At 34.6% G+C, this 15,015-nt stretch overlaps 1 protein-coding gene across 1 annotated transcript in view; it reads right to left on the bottom strand.

Annotated features, from left to right (window-relative positions):
* Window positions 1-236: 236 nt before the first annotated feature.
* HDAC2 (histone deacetylase 2) overlaps window positions 237-15,015 on the bottom strand; it is a 29,719-nt gene continuing 14,940 nt past the window's right edge. Inside the window, exons 6-14 of the mRNA XM_047101776.1 lie at window positions 13,427-13,568; window positions 10,387-10,479; window positions 10,081-10,189; window positions 6,801-6,941; window positions 6,445-6,553; window positions 5,702-5,832; window positions 5,121-5,276; window positions 1,516-1,573; window positions 237-611 (exon numbers count right to left, since the gene is read on the bottom strand). Coding sequence (XP_046957732.1) covers window positions 581-611; window positions 1,516-1,573; window positions 5,121-5,276; window positions 5,702-5,832; window positions 6,445-6,553; window positions 6,801-6,941; window positions 10,081-10,189; window positions 10,387-10,479; window positions 13,427-13,568 — 970 coding nt within the window. The 3' untranslated portion in view covers window positions 237-580. The remainder of the gene's footprint in view (window positions 612-1,515; window positions 1,574-5,120; window positions 5,277-5,701; window positions 5,833-6,444; window positions 6,554-6,800; window positions 6,942-10,080; window positions 10,190-10,386; window positions 10,480-13,426; window positions 13,569-15,015) is intronic.

Below are 15,015 nucleotides of genomic sequence, written 5' to 3'. Positions count from 1 at the left end.
AAATTATTATAATGAGATGTCAATCTTCACTGACACTGACTGGCCAAAGTATAAAAACCAAGATGGTTAGAACTCCTAGTGCATTAATAAATATTTACTGTAAAATACTCTTTCTTGAATAGTAAATGGATGTCCTTGAAGCTGTTATCAGTTCCTCTAGTGTATTCTAATTGTACAGAAAGTCATGTTATTTGCCTCTGAAAAAAGATTTCATGTAAGAAACAGACAAAAGGCAATCCAAGTACAATTTTTTAATAAAGATAATTACAAAAGATGGAAAAATCAGCTCAGAAAGGCCAATTACTTCTTTAATAGATCAGTTTTTTGACATAATAACTCACATCAATTTTAAATACTATCACATAAAGCATGGTGGAGAAAGAAATTTTGCTTCATAATTAGAAAACTCACAATAAAACTTGCCAAGAAAAACAAAAACAAAAAAAGCCATTTTGAAAATAAATACAGTCCATGCCAAAGTAGTATAAAATGAAGCCAGAAGTCTTCAAAAAGAAAAAATTTTTCTTCCCGATATTTTCTCACTCTTTTATGGTTTCTGAAATTGGTGAGACACTCAAATTCAAGGGTTGCTGAGCTGTTCTGATTTGGCTCTGTTAAAAGAGGCAACATAAAATATTAAAGTCCTGGAGGGTCATGCCAAGAAACACACACTCATAATGCCTTGAGTCACTTTTTAGAGTACGGACTACCTTAATCTTTCCAGTGATTTTACAATCTATTCAAGTTATCTTATAAAGGCTAGCACAAAATTACATGTGGTCAAATGTATGCTTTCTGATGATAAACACCTCAATTATGATTTTGCCAAACATAACTAAATTATGAATCATGTTATACCAGCCCAGTGTTTAATTTACCCATCTCGGGATGCCTGGGTGGCTCAGTCGGTTAAGTGTCCGACTTCTCAGGTCATGATCTCACGGTTCGTGGAGTTCAAGCCCCGTGTTGGGCTCTGTGCTGACAGCTCAGAGCCTGGAGCCTGCTTCAGATTCTGTGTCTTCCTCTCTCTGCCCCTCCCCAGCTTGCTCTCTGTCTCTTGGTCTCTCTCAAAAATAAATAAACATTAAAAAAAATTTTAAATTTACCCATCTGCCAACACCACACACACACACACAAAGTAATCATGTATACAGAAATAAGAGCACCATGAAAAGATCACATAAAGTTAATAGCAAAAGGTCTCAGATACATTACGTACAATACAAACTGATTTAACGTTCAGTTACACATTACTAGTCTTCACCATTTTTTAAGGCAAGCTACATAAGTAAAAAAGAAACAGATAACACATACACTGATAGTTAGACGGCATATATTATCTTGTGCACCACCAATACAGAGTAAAATTTAGAACACCTCATTCAACTTACTGATGCTCTCAGTCAAGTTCGGTCCAGCACTTCTCAAAAGAATACACACATAAACACACCTAAAGTAAATGTATTTATTATTTTTATAGTATATAGAAATTATTAGATAAAAAACACAATTTACCCTTTGGTATCTGTTTTTTCACCACTACTGTCCTTGGATTTATCTTCTTCCTTAACATCTAAAAACAAAAATTGGGAAGAGATTAAAACTTACTTTAAAATATAAAATGTATACCTTACTTAAAATATAAAACGCTGTCTTAGGGGCACCTGGGTGGCTCAGCTGTTTTAGTGTTCAGCTTTGGCTCAGGTCATGTCTCACAGTTTGAGATCCCACATCGGGCTTGCTGCAGTCAAGACTGTCCGTGCAGAGCCAACTTCGGATCCTCTGTCTCCTCTCTCTTCCCCTCACTTGGGCTCTCCCCCAAAATCAACAAATATTAAAAAAAAAAAAAAAAAAAAAGCTGTCCTATACAATTTTACTATTCATGAATTCAATAACTATACAAGCTTTGTTAGGTGCTGTGCTAAATGAGAGAGGTTCAAGGAGTTAATGTCACATAGACCCTGCCCTCTGAAGTTGTTTTCCTTGCACCACAGTATTATAGCTGAGATATGCACTGCGGAGAAGTTCAGCCTACAGACATGAGCACAGCAGCACTGAGGGAGGTTGGGAAAAACTACCACCAAGAAGTGACCTTTGAGAGATGCCCTCAGAATTAAAGAAGATGTGGCACTTGGCAATGAGAAAGAATGAAATCCTGTCATTTGCAACAACGTGGATGGAACTAAAAGGCATTACGCTGAGTGAAATAAGTCAGAGAAGGACAGATATCATATGTTTTCACTCATATGTGGATCTTGAGAAACTTAACAGAAGACCCTGGGGGAAGGGAAGGGGGAAAAATAGTTACAAACAGAGAGGGAGGGAAGCAAACCACAGGAGATTCTTAAATACAGAGAACAAACTGAGGGTGGATGGGGGGTGGGGGAGAAGGGAAAATGGGTGATGGGCATTGAGGGCACTTGTTGGGATGAGCTCTGGGTGTTGTATGTAAGCCAATTTGATAATAAATCATATTCATACAATAAAATAAAATGAAAGTAAAGAAAATCTTTAAAAAAAGAATAGAGAACCATCCCATTATATAGCAGTACATACAGATCTTCCTCATTCTTTTTTCTTTTTTTTCCATTAAATTTACTTATTTATTTTGAGGGAGAGAGAGAAAGAGCACATGAGCAGGGGAGGGGCAGAGAGAAAGAGAGAGGGAGAATCCCATGCAGGCTCCATGCTGTCAGCACAGAGCCTAATGTGGGGTTCGAACCATGGGATCATGACCTGAGCCGAAATCAAGAGTTGGACGCTTAACCGACTGAGCCACCCAGGTGCCCCAGATCTTCCTCATTCTTATGTACCATAATCCATTTAACGGGTCCTATGTTAGTCAATATTTGCCTTTTTCCAAGTATTTTGCTTTATTAATAATTTCATAATAAATAACCTTGTATAGATAAAAAAGAGAGAGAGAGAAATGTCTTAAGAATGAATAGCTTTTGGGTGGGAAATGGGATGAAGTATCTTGAATGGAGGGAAACCTTAAAAGGACTTTGAGGCAAGGTGGAATTAGCAGGTTTAGAAGGAAGAAATGAAAGACCACTGGGACTGAAGTATTCTGAGAAGAGAGAATCAGGTAAGATAAACCCAAGACACAACAGAGGCTAAATCTTACTGCTTATTCACTTTAACTCTCACTGTGTAAGTACTGAAACTCAACCATTTTAATAAAAATCAATAAAATAGTAACATTACCACTACAAACTCAAGATTACTAAAACAAATTAGCCTAAATGTGAATTTCTTCTTTAAAGAAGCATATGAGCCAAAGTTGTGACGTAATGACCTAATAATAAAGATACAGCGATTATACACAGCATCACTAAGCATTCTACATACACATTTCAGGAAACTGGTCTGCCTTACAATACAAACATGTGTGTGACAATAAGGATGACGTTTCTTTCAACTTCTGGCTTAATTTTAGATATGTAAACTTAATAATTCAAATTGCTAAAATGGAACTGGGAAAGGGAGGAGGAAAAAGAAATGGCCCCCACTTTAGAGGTTTTGATTATAGATTTTTAAAAATGTTTTCTATGGTAATATTTCTTTATGTGTAGGACAAGGGATTTTAACAATTGGAAGGTCTTACAAGAAGAGCCCCACCACGAAAGAATTTTTTTTAAAGTTATCATTATCAGCAACACAAGTTTTGAGGAGCTAAATACTAAGAGATTAATCCACTACCAGGCTACTAAGCCAGAGCAAAAGGTACTCTCTTTTTAGCTAAAAAGGCAATTAAAGACAAGCAGCACCCTAGTAAATGTGTTTTCCCGTTTGGAAAACAAACAAAAAGCACAAAAAAGATAAAGATTTTAAAATGAGAAGAAACTTCAAAAATGACAAGAATATATACAGACAGTGAGAGAAATGAAAAATACTAGAACAATCCTACAGCTAAAGCAAAGTCCTCCTTACCTCAAAAATAGATGGAATTTCTGGATGCCAATCAGTACATAAGAGCAGACTGGAGCCATCATTGTGATACATTGCAAAGTTAAAATTATAAAATGGTAGAGAATGGTAGCCTACAGAGGAGTGAATCATGAGTAAAAGAACAGAACTAAAAGTGTCAGATATGCTGTGGAATCCTAACCTCTCTAGTAAAAAAGAAAAAAGAACACGATAGCCAGCTTATTCATGTAACTTCGATATAATAGATAAAAGGAAAAGGATGTTGGCCCAGTATCTCTATCAGTTTTCCGCATGCTACAGGGTTAAAATTAACAGCCAGCTAAACTCATGCTCATCACCATTACTTGTATACAGGCATCAGGTATCCAATCAAGAAATGCACCAAGTGTTGAGAGTACAGATATTTAAGATCTGGTGTTCCCTAGCCTTGGGCAGCCCAATCTAGCAAGGAGATACATAAAATCCTATAACGAGGCACTATAATACAATGTGTTAAACAAAATGACCAAGGTATGTGTAAGTGTTCTGGGAACTCAGATAAAAGATAACCAATTCTGGTAGTAAATTCACCACTTAGAGCATCATTTTGTCAAAAGACAAGCTACTAACAGCATTTTTAAAGTTAAAGCATTGAAGTATTATACTTCCTCTCCAACCCAGCTTCCAAATCCCTTCTCTTTCCTCAGAGTTTTTATGTTTTCATTCAACAACTTCTGAGCAAAGTCTATTCTCCTAGCTTTTTCACAATGGTGAAAAACTGGTCTGAAGATAATATGACTCTTCTTTTGTGTTTAATTCCCATCAAATAAACTTTAGGTAATTAAAGATTATCTTAGAATTTCAGTTCTGCCCACAGACTCCAAAGGGACCTATACCCACTTGGTCTTCTCACCCAGTCTGTATCATCATAGTGTAATGTTTGCTATTTTATGCCTATGTCAGCAAGAGACAGTAGGTAATAAGGTTTTCTACATTATAGAGCAAATGTGATTAGTAACATCAGCAGAGCCCTAAATAAAAGATTTAAGAGCTAAGCACCATTTACATTGGGAAAAAAAAGTCATCTACCTAGCACACACACCTTTCTAATACTTACTTGTGTAATGGCCTTCAGGCTCTCATAAAAACTGCAGTGAAGCTCATTTTTAAAATTTAGAGTTAAAACACCTTTACCAAAAAATAAACCTGACCTGCTTTTTTGTCCTCTGTTTCCTTCTTGTCTTCTTCAATTCTAGCTTTCTTGGCTCCTTTCTTATGATCAGCCACATTTCTACGACCTCCTTCTCCTTCATCCTCAGAGTCTGAGAATTCTTCATCACAAGCTATCCGTTTGTCAGATGCTCGAACTAATTATACAAAGATTTTAGATAGACATTAAAAATATCATTAATACCAAGTATGTTAGAATGTCTACACCACAACAGCATACTATTATGCTATTGCTCTAGCAATCAATAATAAATAGAATGAGAAGCTGGAAAGTCAAACAGAAGGTGCTTAATGTTATTCAACCCATTCTACTTTGGATAATTGGTATTACTAATTAATTCCCAAATATACATAATTAAATTTGACCACATATGTACAGTCACATGAACTGAAAACGTTGACACTCAAATCAGGCTTTAAGGCATATGAAAGTAAAACTATGGAAGATTAGCAATGGAAAAAAAGGCCAGTAATAATGGTGTGCTCAGGAAACATGACCCAAAGTGAAGTTTTTAACAAATCAGAAAAATGTAACAGAATTCACATCAAGGTATTATCTTACTAGAAATTCTCTTGTCTGGATCTTCTCCATCTTCATCTCCGCTGTCTTCATGAACAGCATCTTCTGGAATAGCTTGCATCTGGACGCCAGGTGCATGAGGTAACATGCGTAAATTTTCAAATAAGCGCTGTCTAAATTACACGTACAGATGTATTAGACAAAATTCATTTTCTTTCAAGTTCCTCTTAAATGTAACAGGAAACATTACGCAAAAATTTCATCTTTATCTGACTTAACCTGTGAGTTAAATTAGTAACACATAAAAGCACTGATACTTCAGACTGTCATTAACCCATTCAATCCTCAAAATTTATAATGTAGGTACTATTGCATCCCCCATTTCACTGGTGAGAAAATACAAGCCTTCAAGGCAAATGAACCTGCCACATGTCACAAAACTAATGTGTGGCAAAGAAAGAGGACACAAACTCAGGCCTGTGTACTACAATAACCCTCTAAACACTTTGTTCTTAGAAATAAAGCTTTATCAAAATGTTTTCAAAAATGAAAATTTCACTTTCATGTAAGGCAAGGAAGTATACAATTTAGAGAACCTTTGCGATTTAAAAATATTTAATAGAAAATGGAAATATTTTTGAGCTATGAGGTCCATACATTTTCATTATCTCAGGAAAAAAATATCAGTAATCTTAAGGTTTCAATGCTTTTGAATAAGACAAAGGAAGTATCTGATATAAAGCTAAAGATGAAATGTTTATCAAACCAATTCAATAATTTCTTACTTTATCTTTTCCATATATTCGGGAGTATTCTGGTTTGTCATGTTTGAAGGACTAATATGCAGTTTGAAGTCCGGGCCAAAATACTCAAAGTAATCATTATATGGCAATTCTATTAAAAACAATGAAATAAAGTGACATATTAAAAGTTCAGTTTTCACACAAATCCATGCACAAAATCCAGATTCAAGTTGTGAAATGTTCCCCAAGAAAATATATAAAAGTGAACACAAAGGGAATGTATTAAGTGACTATTCTATTTACATGGTTTTGGAATCTACTCTAATCATCCATCCATCCATCCATTTGTATATATAAACAGTTCCAACCAATAAAGATATCATAATAAGAATACCTACCATTGGGAATCTCACAATCAAGGGCAACTGCAGTCTCGTATGTCCAACATCGAGCAACATTACGAATTGTGTATCCACCTCCCCCAAGCATCAGTAATGGTAAATTGAAAGTTTTTACAACTTCTACACATTTAGCATGACCTAAGACAAAGAAGATCTGAGTAACATACAAATCTAAATATTTTAGCAATTTGAAAAGTTTTAAAAAGATAATAAATGCAAAGTTTTACTCAACCAAAATGGCTTTTCTAAGTATTTAAAAAATATGTAAAAATTTCAAGAAATCTCTAGTCTAAAATTTACTTTTCAATCATATACCTTTCACACAATGATTTTTAAAACACTGGCTACTTTAGCAAGTATCCCTGATAGAAAAGTCAAATATACAACTAAGATTAAAATATGAATATTTTTTATTAACATATGAAAAAGTTCTGTGATATGAAGATTCTATGTTCTTGTGAGGTTATGTGGGGTGGGGGGAAAGGTTACAATGAAACATACACAATCTAAATTTTCCCTCTAGACTCATACAAATTATGGAAAGCTATATAACAAAGTTTAACTGTGGGTTATCTTCAGGTAGCAATACTATGGATAATTTTTTTTAACTTATCTAAGATTATAAAATTAGTATCTATTAGTATAAGAAATACTTCAAACTTCTATGTGTAGAAATTTGAGGAAAAAGTAAACCCAATATAAAAACAAAGTATTTCTTTGGATACATGTACCAGTTCAATAATCAATTATAAGTTAATTACCAGTAATTTCTTGATATATTACTTAGGTATACAAATCAATCTTTAAAGAAAAAAAACCCTTCAATTGTAAAAGAAAACCATGCTTACTGGAGATTATCAGGAAAAATCAAAACAGTGCAAAGGAAAAGCTATCTAAAACACCATCATTCAAAGATAGTATTTGAAATATTTCTTTTTTTAAAGTTTACTTTATTGGGGGGAGGGAGAAAGAGAGTGCATGTGTAAGTGGGTGAGGGGCAGAGAGAGAGGGAGAAAAGTCTTCAGTAGGCTCCACACTGTTAGTACAGAGCCTGACATCGGGCTTGATCCCATGAACCGTGAGATCATGACCTGAGCTGAAACCAAGAGTCAGATGGATGCTTAACCAACTGAACCACCAGGTGCCCCTTAAACGTTTCCCTACAATTCTGAGTTAATAAGGTTTAATTAGTTTTTTCATGTAATTGTATATTGTGAGCATTTCTAATTAAGTATTCTTCAATAGTTGCACCATATGATTCATAACCCAATTTCTATTATCACTACTAGAAAAATGACTGTTTCTTGTAACAGATAAAAATGAATGGCAGAGATCACAATAGTAACAACATAAAGGAGGGCAGAAAGGAGATGGACAAGAGGGGACTAATAGACTTAAGAAATACAAATTGAAGTTGGCAGTGCAGAAAGCTTAGAATCAAGTTTAAGATTTGGGATTGCAAATATCCTTATGCTTTATACCAGGGAAATTGTAACAGTTGGCTGAAGTGTACATTAATGTAAGAGTAAAACACTATAGTTTATGATTATGAATGCTATTACTTTTCAGTATGAAGGCATTAAAGCATTTTCAAACAGCTAAGACAGGAAAATGGTCTGTTAATACCCATTTTGTACTAATATTAGGTAGATCATTTTTAAAAAAGCATGTCCATTTTGAGGCCAACATATGGTTATCAACACATTAAGTCCAACATATGAAACTATTATTTGGCCACTGCTGACCTACCAAGAAAAGGGGCAATCAAGTTTGTACGGTTCAACCTAATAAAAGCAAAATAGATTATACCATAATTCTAATGCTAACTGGTATAGAAGCAATCGTAACATTAAGTAAAATAGCCTTTAATATCTGGATTTAGTTATTTAATTCCATTTAAGCCAACAGTAATTCTGGAAAAGTTCTACTGAGAATTCTTCACATCTTACGAAGGAATTCAAAGCATCCATTTGTTACCTAAAAGTTCAAAAGGAAAACAACTACAAAATCATGTACAATAGTCATCATTATTGATCCCCATATAACAAATTTTAAGACCTTATTAAATAAAGTTTCAGATTTATTCTTAAACTCTAGAGTTAATCCCATGATGGTGATCTTTTACTTTGGTCCGGACTTCTATCACAAGTTAATTTCAACACTTGATCAAATTTAAATTTCTGGTGTAGTACTAATCTCCCACATCTTTTCTCATTTCTCAGAAAGCTACTTGAGAATGTGCGCCACCAAAATGAGACAAAAGTGAGGAAGAAGACCGAGGAAAGAGCAATAGGGGAGGGGAGGCACACAAGAGAAGCAAAGAGCTCTTTGTTCTACCATATCTATAGGGGATACTCAACCAAACAGTAACAGATCAGAAGGCTATTCTTCAAGAAGGTAAAAATGACGGAATATTTGATGCATCTGAACATTTGAAGCTATTTAGACACTGGCAGTTTAATAATGAGTAAAGAGAAAGCTAAGTAATTGAAAAACTGGGCAAGAAAAACAAGTTATGCAAAAAAGAAAAATCTGGTAACTGAAAAGTGCTTTAACGTTAATGACACTGTAAACACTGAAGGCCACAACCAAAATTCTAGTATACATACCCAGATTTAAATTGTAAAAATGAAGACACTGGAAGGGTGTGTGCATGTGTTGGGGACAAAGTGGTGAAAAAGAGCTAAATCCCTCTTCTTCCATGATAGGAAGTGAATACGCAAAGCTAAAATAGAAAGTAACAAAATTTGCATGTTATATTTTTAGAAAGGTAAAAACCAGGGGTGCCTGGGTGGCTCAGTCGGTTGAGCATCTTGACTCTGGACTTCGGCTCAGGGCACGATCTTGTTCATGGGATGGAGCCCCCTCGGGCTCTGTGTTGGGGGCACGGAGCCTGCTTGGGGTCCTCCCTCTCCCTCACTCCCTGCATCCCCCCTGTGCGCACACACACACACATGTGCCCTCTTTCTCTCTCAAAATACACATAAACTTAAAAGAAAAAATAAAAGGTAAACACCAAAGAGAGGAAACACTGAAAATGGCTGCTTTGGTTGAGACTGCGAGAAACTTTATAGAAGTATTCACCGCTGAATGTATCAACAAAAGAAAACCTAATTTACTGAAACAAGATTATAATTAATGCATACATACATTCAACAAAACCCATGAAAATTGCAGAGCATGTAGCTCTGTGTAAAAATTGTAATGAAAACTAGTATGGGAAGTTCTTGGAAGAAAAAAAAATTCTCCTGGGACTATCATCCGTTAAATTGCTTACCTTTGACTGTCAAATTGAAGCAACCAAGCCTATCACCAGATAGTGAGTCAGCACCGCACTGTAGCACCACAGCACTAGGTTGATACATTTCCATCACTTTTGAGATAATCTATGTACAAGATAACCAAAGTTATTATCTCTAAAAATACTTTTAAAATTCCATTTTGATTTTATGTTTTTTTTAAAGATTTTATTAAGTATACCCATCATGGGGCTCGAACTCATAACTCCAAGATCAAGAGTTACAGGCCCTAACTGTGCCAGCAAGGTGCCTCTCCATTTTGATTTTGAAATAATAATACTTACAGGCTTAAAAATCTGCCCATAGGACTCATCATCTATACCATCTCTCATTGGAAAATTGACAGCATAGTATTTGCCTTTTCCAGCACCAATATCCTAAAATACATAATTAAACAGCTCTTAGGGAGTATTTCATAGTGAAAATATTTGACATGTTTATTAAAATAGTTTTCTGCAAGGTTGTAAAAACTGGTAACAATATCCAATTCTGAATTCAGCTTTTAGGTTAAGAAAGGAAATAATACAGAAGAAGTACATATTCCAATATTAATGGATTGCATTATTAGGCTGAAAAGAATGAGTTCCAATTAATCTGAAATGGTTATCTTGGGAGAACAGAAATTGAACATAAACAATTAAAGGCAATATTACATGAGACCAAGAAATTAATCATCAACAGAATATGTAAGACAACATTATGAATAAAGCTACAGAAAATAAATATTCTGAGCAGAAAAACCCTGTAGAACAATTGTCTCTATAATGCAGAATCCTCCTTGTGGCTCATAATCTGGTGTAAGTTTATTTATGATGAAAGATAAGCCCTGACAGTCCTGATGTCTTGACAACTGCAGACTAAAGCACCAAAATCTGCTCTTTAATTGTGCTTGAAGTAAATGTTTCTACTTGTTGAATAAATACCACTCTAGGCATTAATACCTTCCAAATGAAGCAAAAGAAACAGAGAGCTGGGTTCAGCAATGTAGACACACTTAGGATACACACACACACACACAACATACACTTATTTGTATAAATAAGTATTTGAAATACTTATTTCACGCATAGATGCGTGAGTGTAAATGTACCTCTGCATGTGCACACATAGATGTTCCTTGAAGAAACGGTACAGTATAAAAATTGCTACAAAACAGTTCTTTACCTGCCACACCAAAGGATTAGGGGTGACTGATACTCAGGTGTTTTAAATTATGATTCAATATACTTGAATCCTTAGGATTACTAACACTTGTGTGTAAATTCTCCCCTGATCTCTCATATAATAATCTGAGCTTGATTCATTTTAAAAAAGCATAGTTTATCCTTCAATATTAGTTATTATGAGCCAACGTCCAACGAAGACAAGTGGGATTACACATCTCCTCCCAACCAAATTTTTTTTAAGAAATCTAAATGTTTATATGTAACTAAATGCAAACCATACAGATGTGGATAAACTAAAAGCACTGTGAATTCTTAAACTCCTTCATTAAAAACCAAATTCCTGGAATATATCTTGACACTGAGATTTCAGAATACAGAAAGTTGGTCAGCACTTCTCACTCCAGCCAAAGGCTGGCAACTCAGAGCTGCTCCCCTTGCAGCACCAGGCTATATCCCTTCCATTTCTAATTCCTCAACTACTACTGTATCATACCCCTTTTTCTTCTACTTATGCTCCCGATCTAATAAATGCATACAATTTTGAACAATGATCAACGCTCAAAGTATCCTTCTTTTCTAATTTAGAATAAATTGTCACGAAGGAAAAGGAATGTTTATCAAATTAACATCTAAAGATACACACAAGTTTTATGAAACTCCAAATATAACTACATGTATGATTGATCTTGAGTTCCTTGCAAAATTTTGGGGATACCTTTTATAATAACCAAAGGGAAAAAATATTATGAGGCTATTTCATATAGCGTGTGCAAAATCTTAAGTGAGTAGAAGATATTCAAAGTCATCCTGAAATCTTTTAAAAACATTCATTCTCCAATATTTTCCACCAACTTCAAACAATCATAAGAATACTGTCAGAAATTAAAACACAGGCTGACTTTTGCCATTTCTGAGATTAATTAGGACCATACTGAAAAGAGACTAATTTTTTTAAACTTAAAATTAGCAAGGCTTTTGCTGAATTTCTAGTGCAATGGTTGTAGGCAAAGGAATTCTAGTAATTTAGAGCAGTGCCTCTCAAACTTTAATGCACAGAATCTGAGTTTCTGAGGCCTGACAATATGTTCCCAGGAGACACTGATACTGCCAGTTTAAGGGTCATACTCTGTGAATCACTAGTATGTAAGTTAAGACCAACTGAGGAAAGACACTGAACGAGCTAACAGGCAAGAAAGTGAAAATGTAAATTTTCAATTTTAAAAGCCACATAATTTAAACAGAAATAAACCACTGACGCTCTACCTATTTATAAGAAAGATTTCACCATCACAACTCTTACTGAAAGAGCACCACCTTGTGGTCAAATAAAGAAAACTCACATATTTGAAAAACATGGTTGCTAAAATAAACTCCCTACCACAGATATGAAAAATAATCTTAATAAAATAATTTAGAACTAATGTTGAATGCCATGCTAAGAGAAATTTCCTATATAATCCAGGCTGAATTAAAAACAGCTATTTAAATTTTTTAATAAATTTCAACATGCATATAGTTTTGGTTCAAGAAAAACTAGTATAGAAAAAGAAAAAAAAAAAAACTTCAGGAACTTTATAGAAACAAGATTTGACCACTGGTTTTTACATTCATTAAAGACCACCAAATGGAAGAAGATAACAGAAATATAAAAGAAATAGTTGCATTTAATTTAACAGGCAGGCGGGATAAGCTATGGTATTCTTTCCCCAAAAGAAAAAGAGATTAAAATTAGACCTATTAAATCAAGACTAACTATAAAAAGAACAGTACAAGAATCTAAAAAAGATTTTATTGTTTTCTTATTTTCTTCCACCAGTCTTTACAATCAAAGACAATGTTGACTACTATCAAGTAGGTTTTGAAGATTCAAATGAACAGCTATCAAGAAGACTGCTTAGTGCTTCAGGGATGTTCAAAAACAATTATTCAATCAAAGAAAGTGACCGAGCCAAAGGAAGTCCTCTCAGAATTTTTGTATAGTCAACGAAAGTGAATTCTAGCATATGTTAGATAACATATAAAAAAAGACTTTATTCTGCACACGAATTTCAAATTAATGACTCAAGAACAATATTAGTTTAGATATATAATTATTAGCTTCCTCAGTTTTCCTAATATTTATCTCGTAATTATTTATTCAGACCGAATTCAGTCTTACCCGCAAATCTCCTGTTCCGGGAAAGTATTCCCCATACTTATGGAATGATACAGTCATTACACGATCTGTGGTATAAAAAGCTTCTTCGACACCATCACCATGATGGATATCAATATCAATATATAAGACTCTTTGATGATACCTGAAAACAAAGCCGTAAGTTTTCAAAGGGTTTTAAGATGGGGAAGAACCACCATGGATGCAGAAAACCTATTTTTGAGCTCTTGCATTCCAGAATGTTTAATCCCTTTTCTTACTTTACTTCCAGCTTAAGAGACCATTCATACACCTGAAATTACAAGTTTGAGCCTTAGATCCTTAAATCTTCTCTTTAGCCCCAATCTAGGTAAGAAAATGTATTTACTCTCTGTGAAATCTGTCCTATTCTACAGGTTTTAAAAACATAGCACATGTTCCTATATATTAACAACTGAAGATTATACCATACTTAGAACTATTACTTTAAAACATCTCTCTAGTACATTTTCAGGGTTATACAACAGTGGTTAGCAATCTATGGTTCATAGTCCAAATTTGGCCAATGGGATCTTTTTTAAAGCTTTAATGTAAGAATAATTTTTACATTTTTAAATGGCTGAAAAATAAAATTAAAACAGGAATAGTTCAGGATATGTGACAATTAAGTGAAATTCAAATTTCAATGTCCATAAATAAAGTGTTACTGAAACATGGCCACGTTTATTTGTTTACATATTGTCTACGGCTTCTTTTGTGCTTCAACTGCAGAGTAGAGCAGTTGTGACAGAAACCACATTCGGTACTCTCATCACTTCACAGGGCTGATTGGAGCACTGCAAATTGCAGCAATACAGTTATAACTTGAATGCATTTTAAGAGCCATGTGTATCATCATAATGTGACATCTTATTACTAGCATGCACCCAGGTCAAAACAAGAGAAAAGGAAGGTGAACTTTGAATGTCATCCTTTTATGGCACTGTAACCTGAGGATTATTCTGTTACTGAGTTTAATGGCAGCACTGTATTTATTACATGATGATACCACAGCTATGTTAAAAGAAAATGTAAACTCTGACATTATCAAACTAAGCACTCTTAGGAACAGTCTCAACTCACAGGAAAGCACCATTCAGCAAAGTTATGAAATAAAAGTAGAATGTCTCATCATAGCAGAATCTCTTCACAAAAATAATAAGAGCAAAGCAAGTTTCTAAGTGGTTCATAAGTGGCTTATCAGCTGTCAACTAATTAAATGTTTGATCACATCAGTTAAAGAAATATGTCTGGACAAATTAAGTTACACTTGTTTAAGAATATAAGCATGTGGGGGCGCCTGGGTGGCTCAGTCGGTTAAGTGTCCGACTTCGGCTCAGGTCATGATCTCGCAGTCCGTGAGTTCGAGCCCCGCGTCAGGCTCTGTGCTGACCGCTCAGAGCCTGGAGCCTGTTTCAGATTCTGTGTCTCCCTCTCTCTCTGACCCTTTCCTGTTCATGCTCTGTCTCAAAAATAAATAAATGTAAAAAAAAAAATAAAAAAAAAAAGAATATAAGCATGTGGGCAAGAACTATTACTCAAGAGATGAAGACACAAGAACCAACATCAATAGT

Source organism: Lynx rufus, unplaced genomic scaffold (assembly GCF_022079265.1).
Source record: "Lynx rufus isolate CCGP_SWC_20201006 ecotype Redwood Valley unplaced genomic scaffold, mLynRuf1.p SCAF_6, whole genome shotgun sequence".
Taxonomy (NCBI): Eukaryota; Metazoa; Chordata; class Mammalia; order Carnivora; family Felidae; genus Lynx; species Lynx rufus.
The sequence above is the reverse complement of the archived record's forward strand: the minus strand, read 5'-3'. Positions and strand labels throughout refer to the sequence as shown.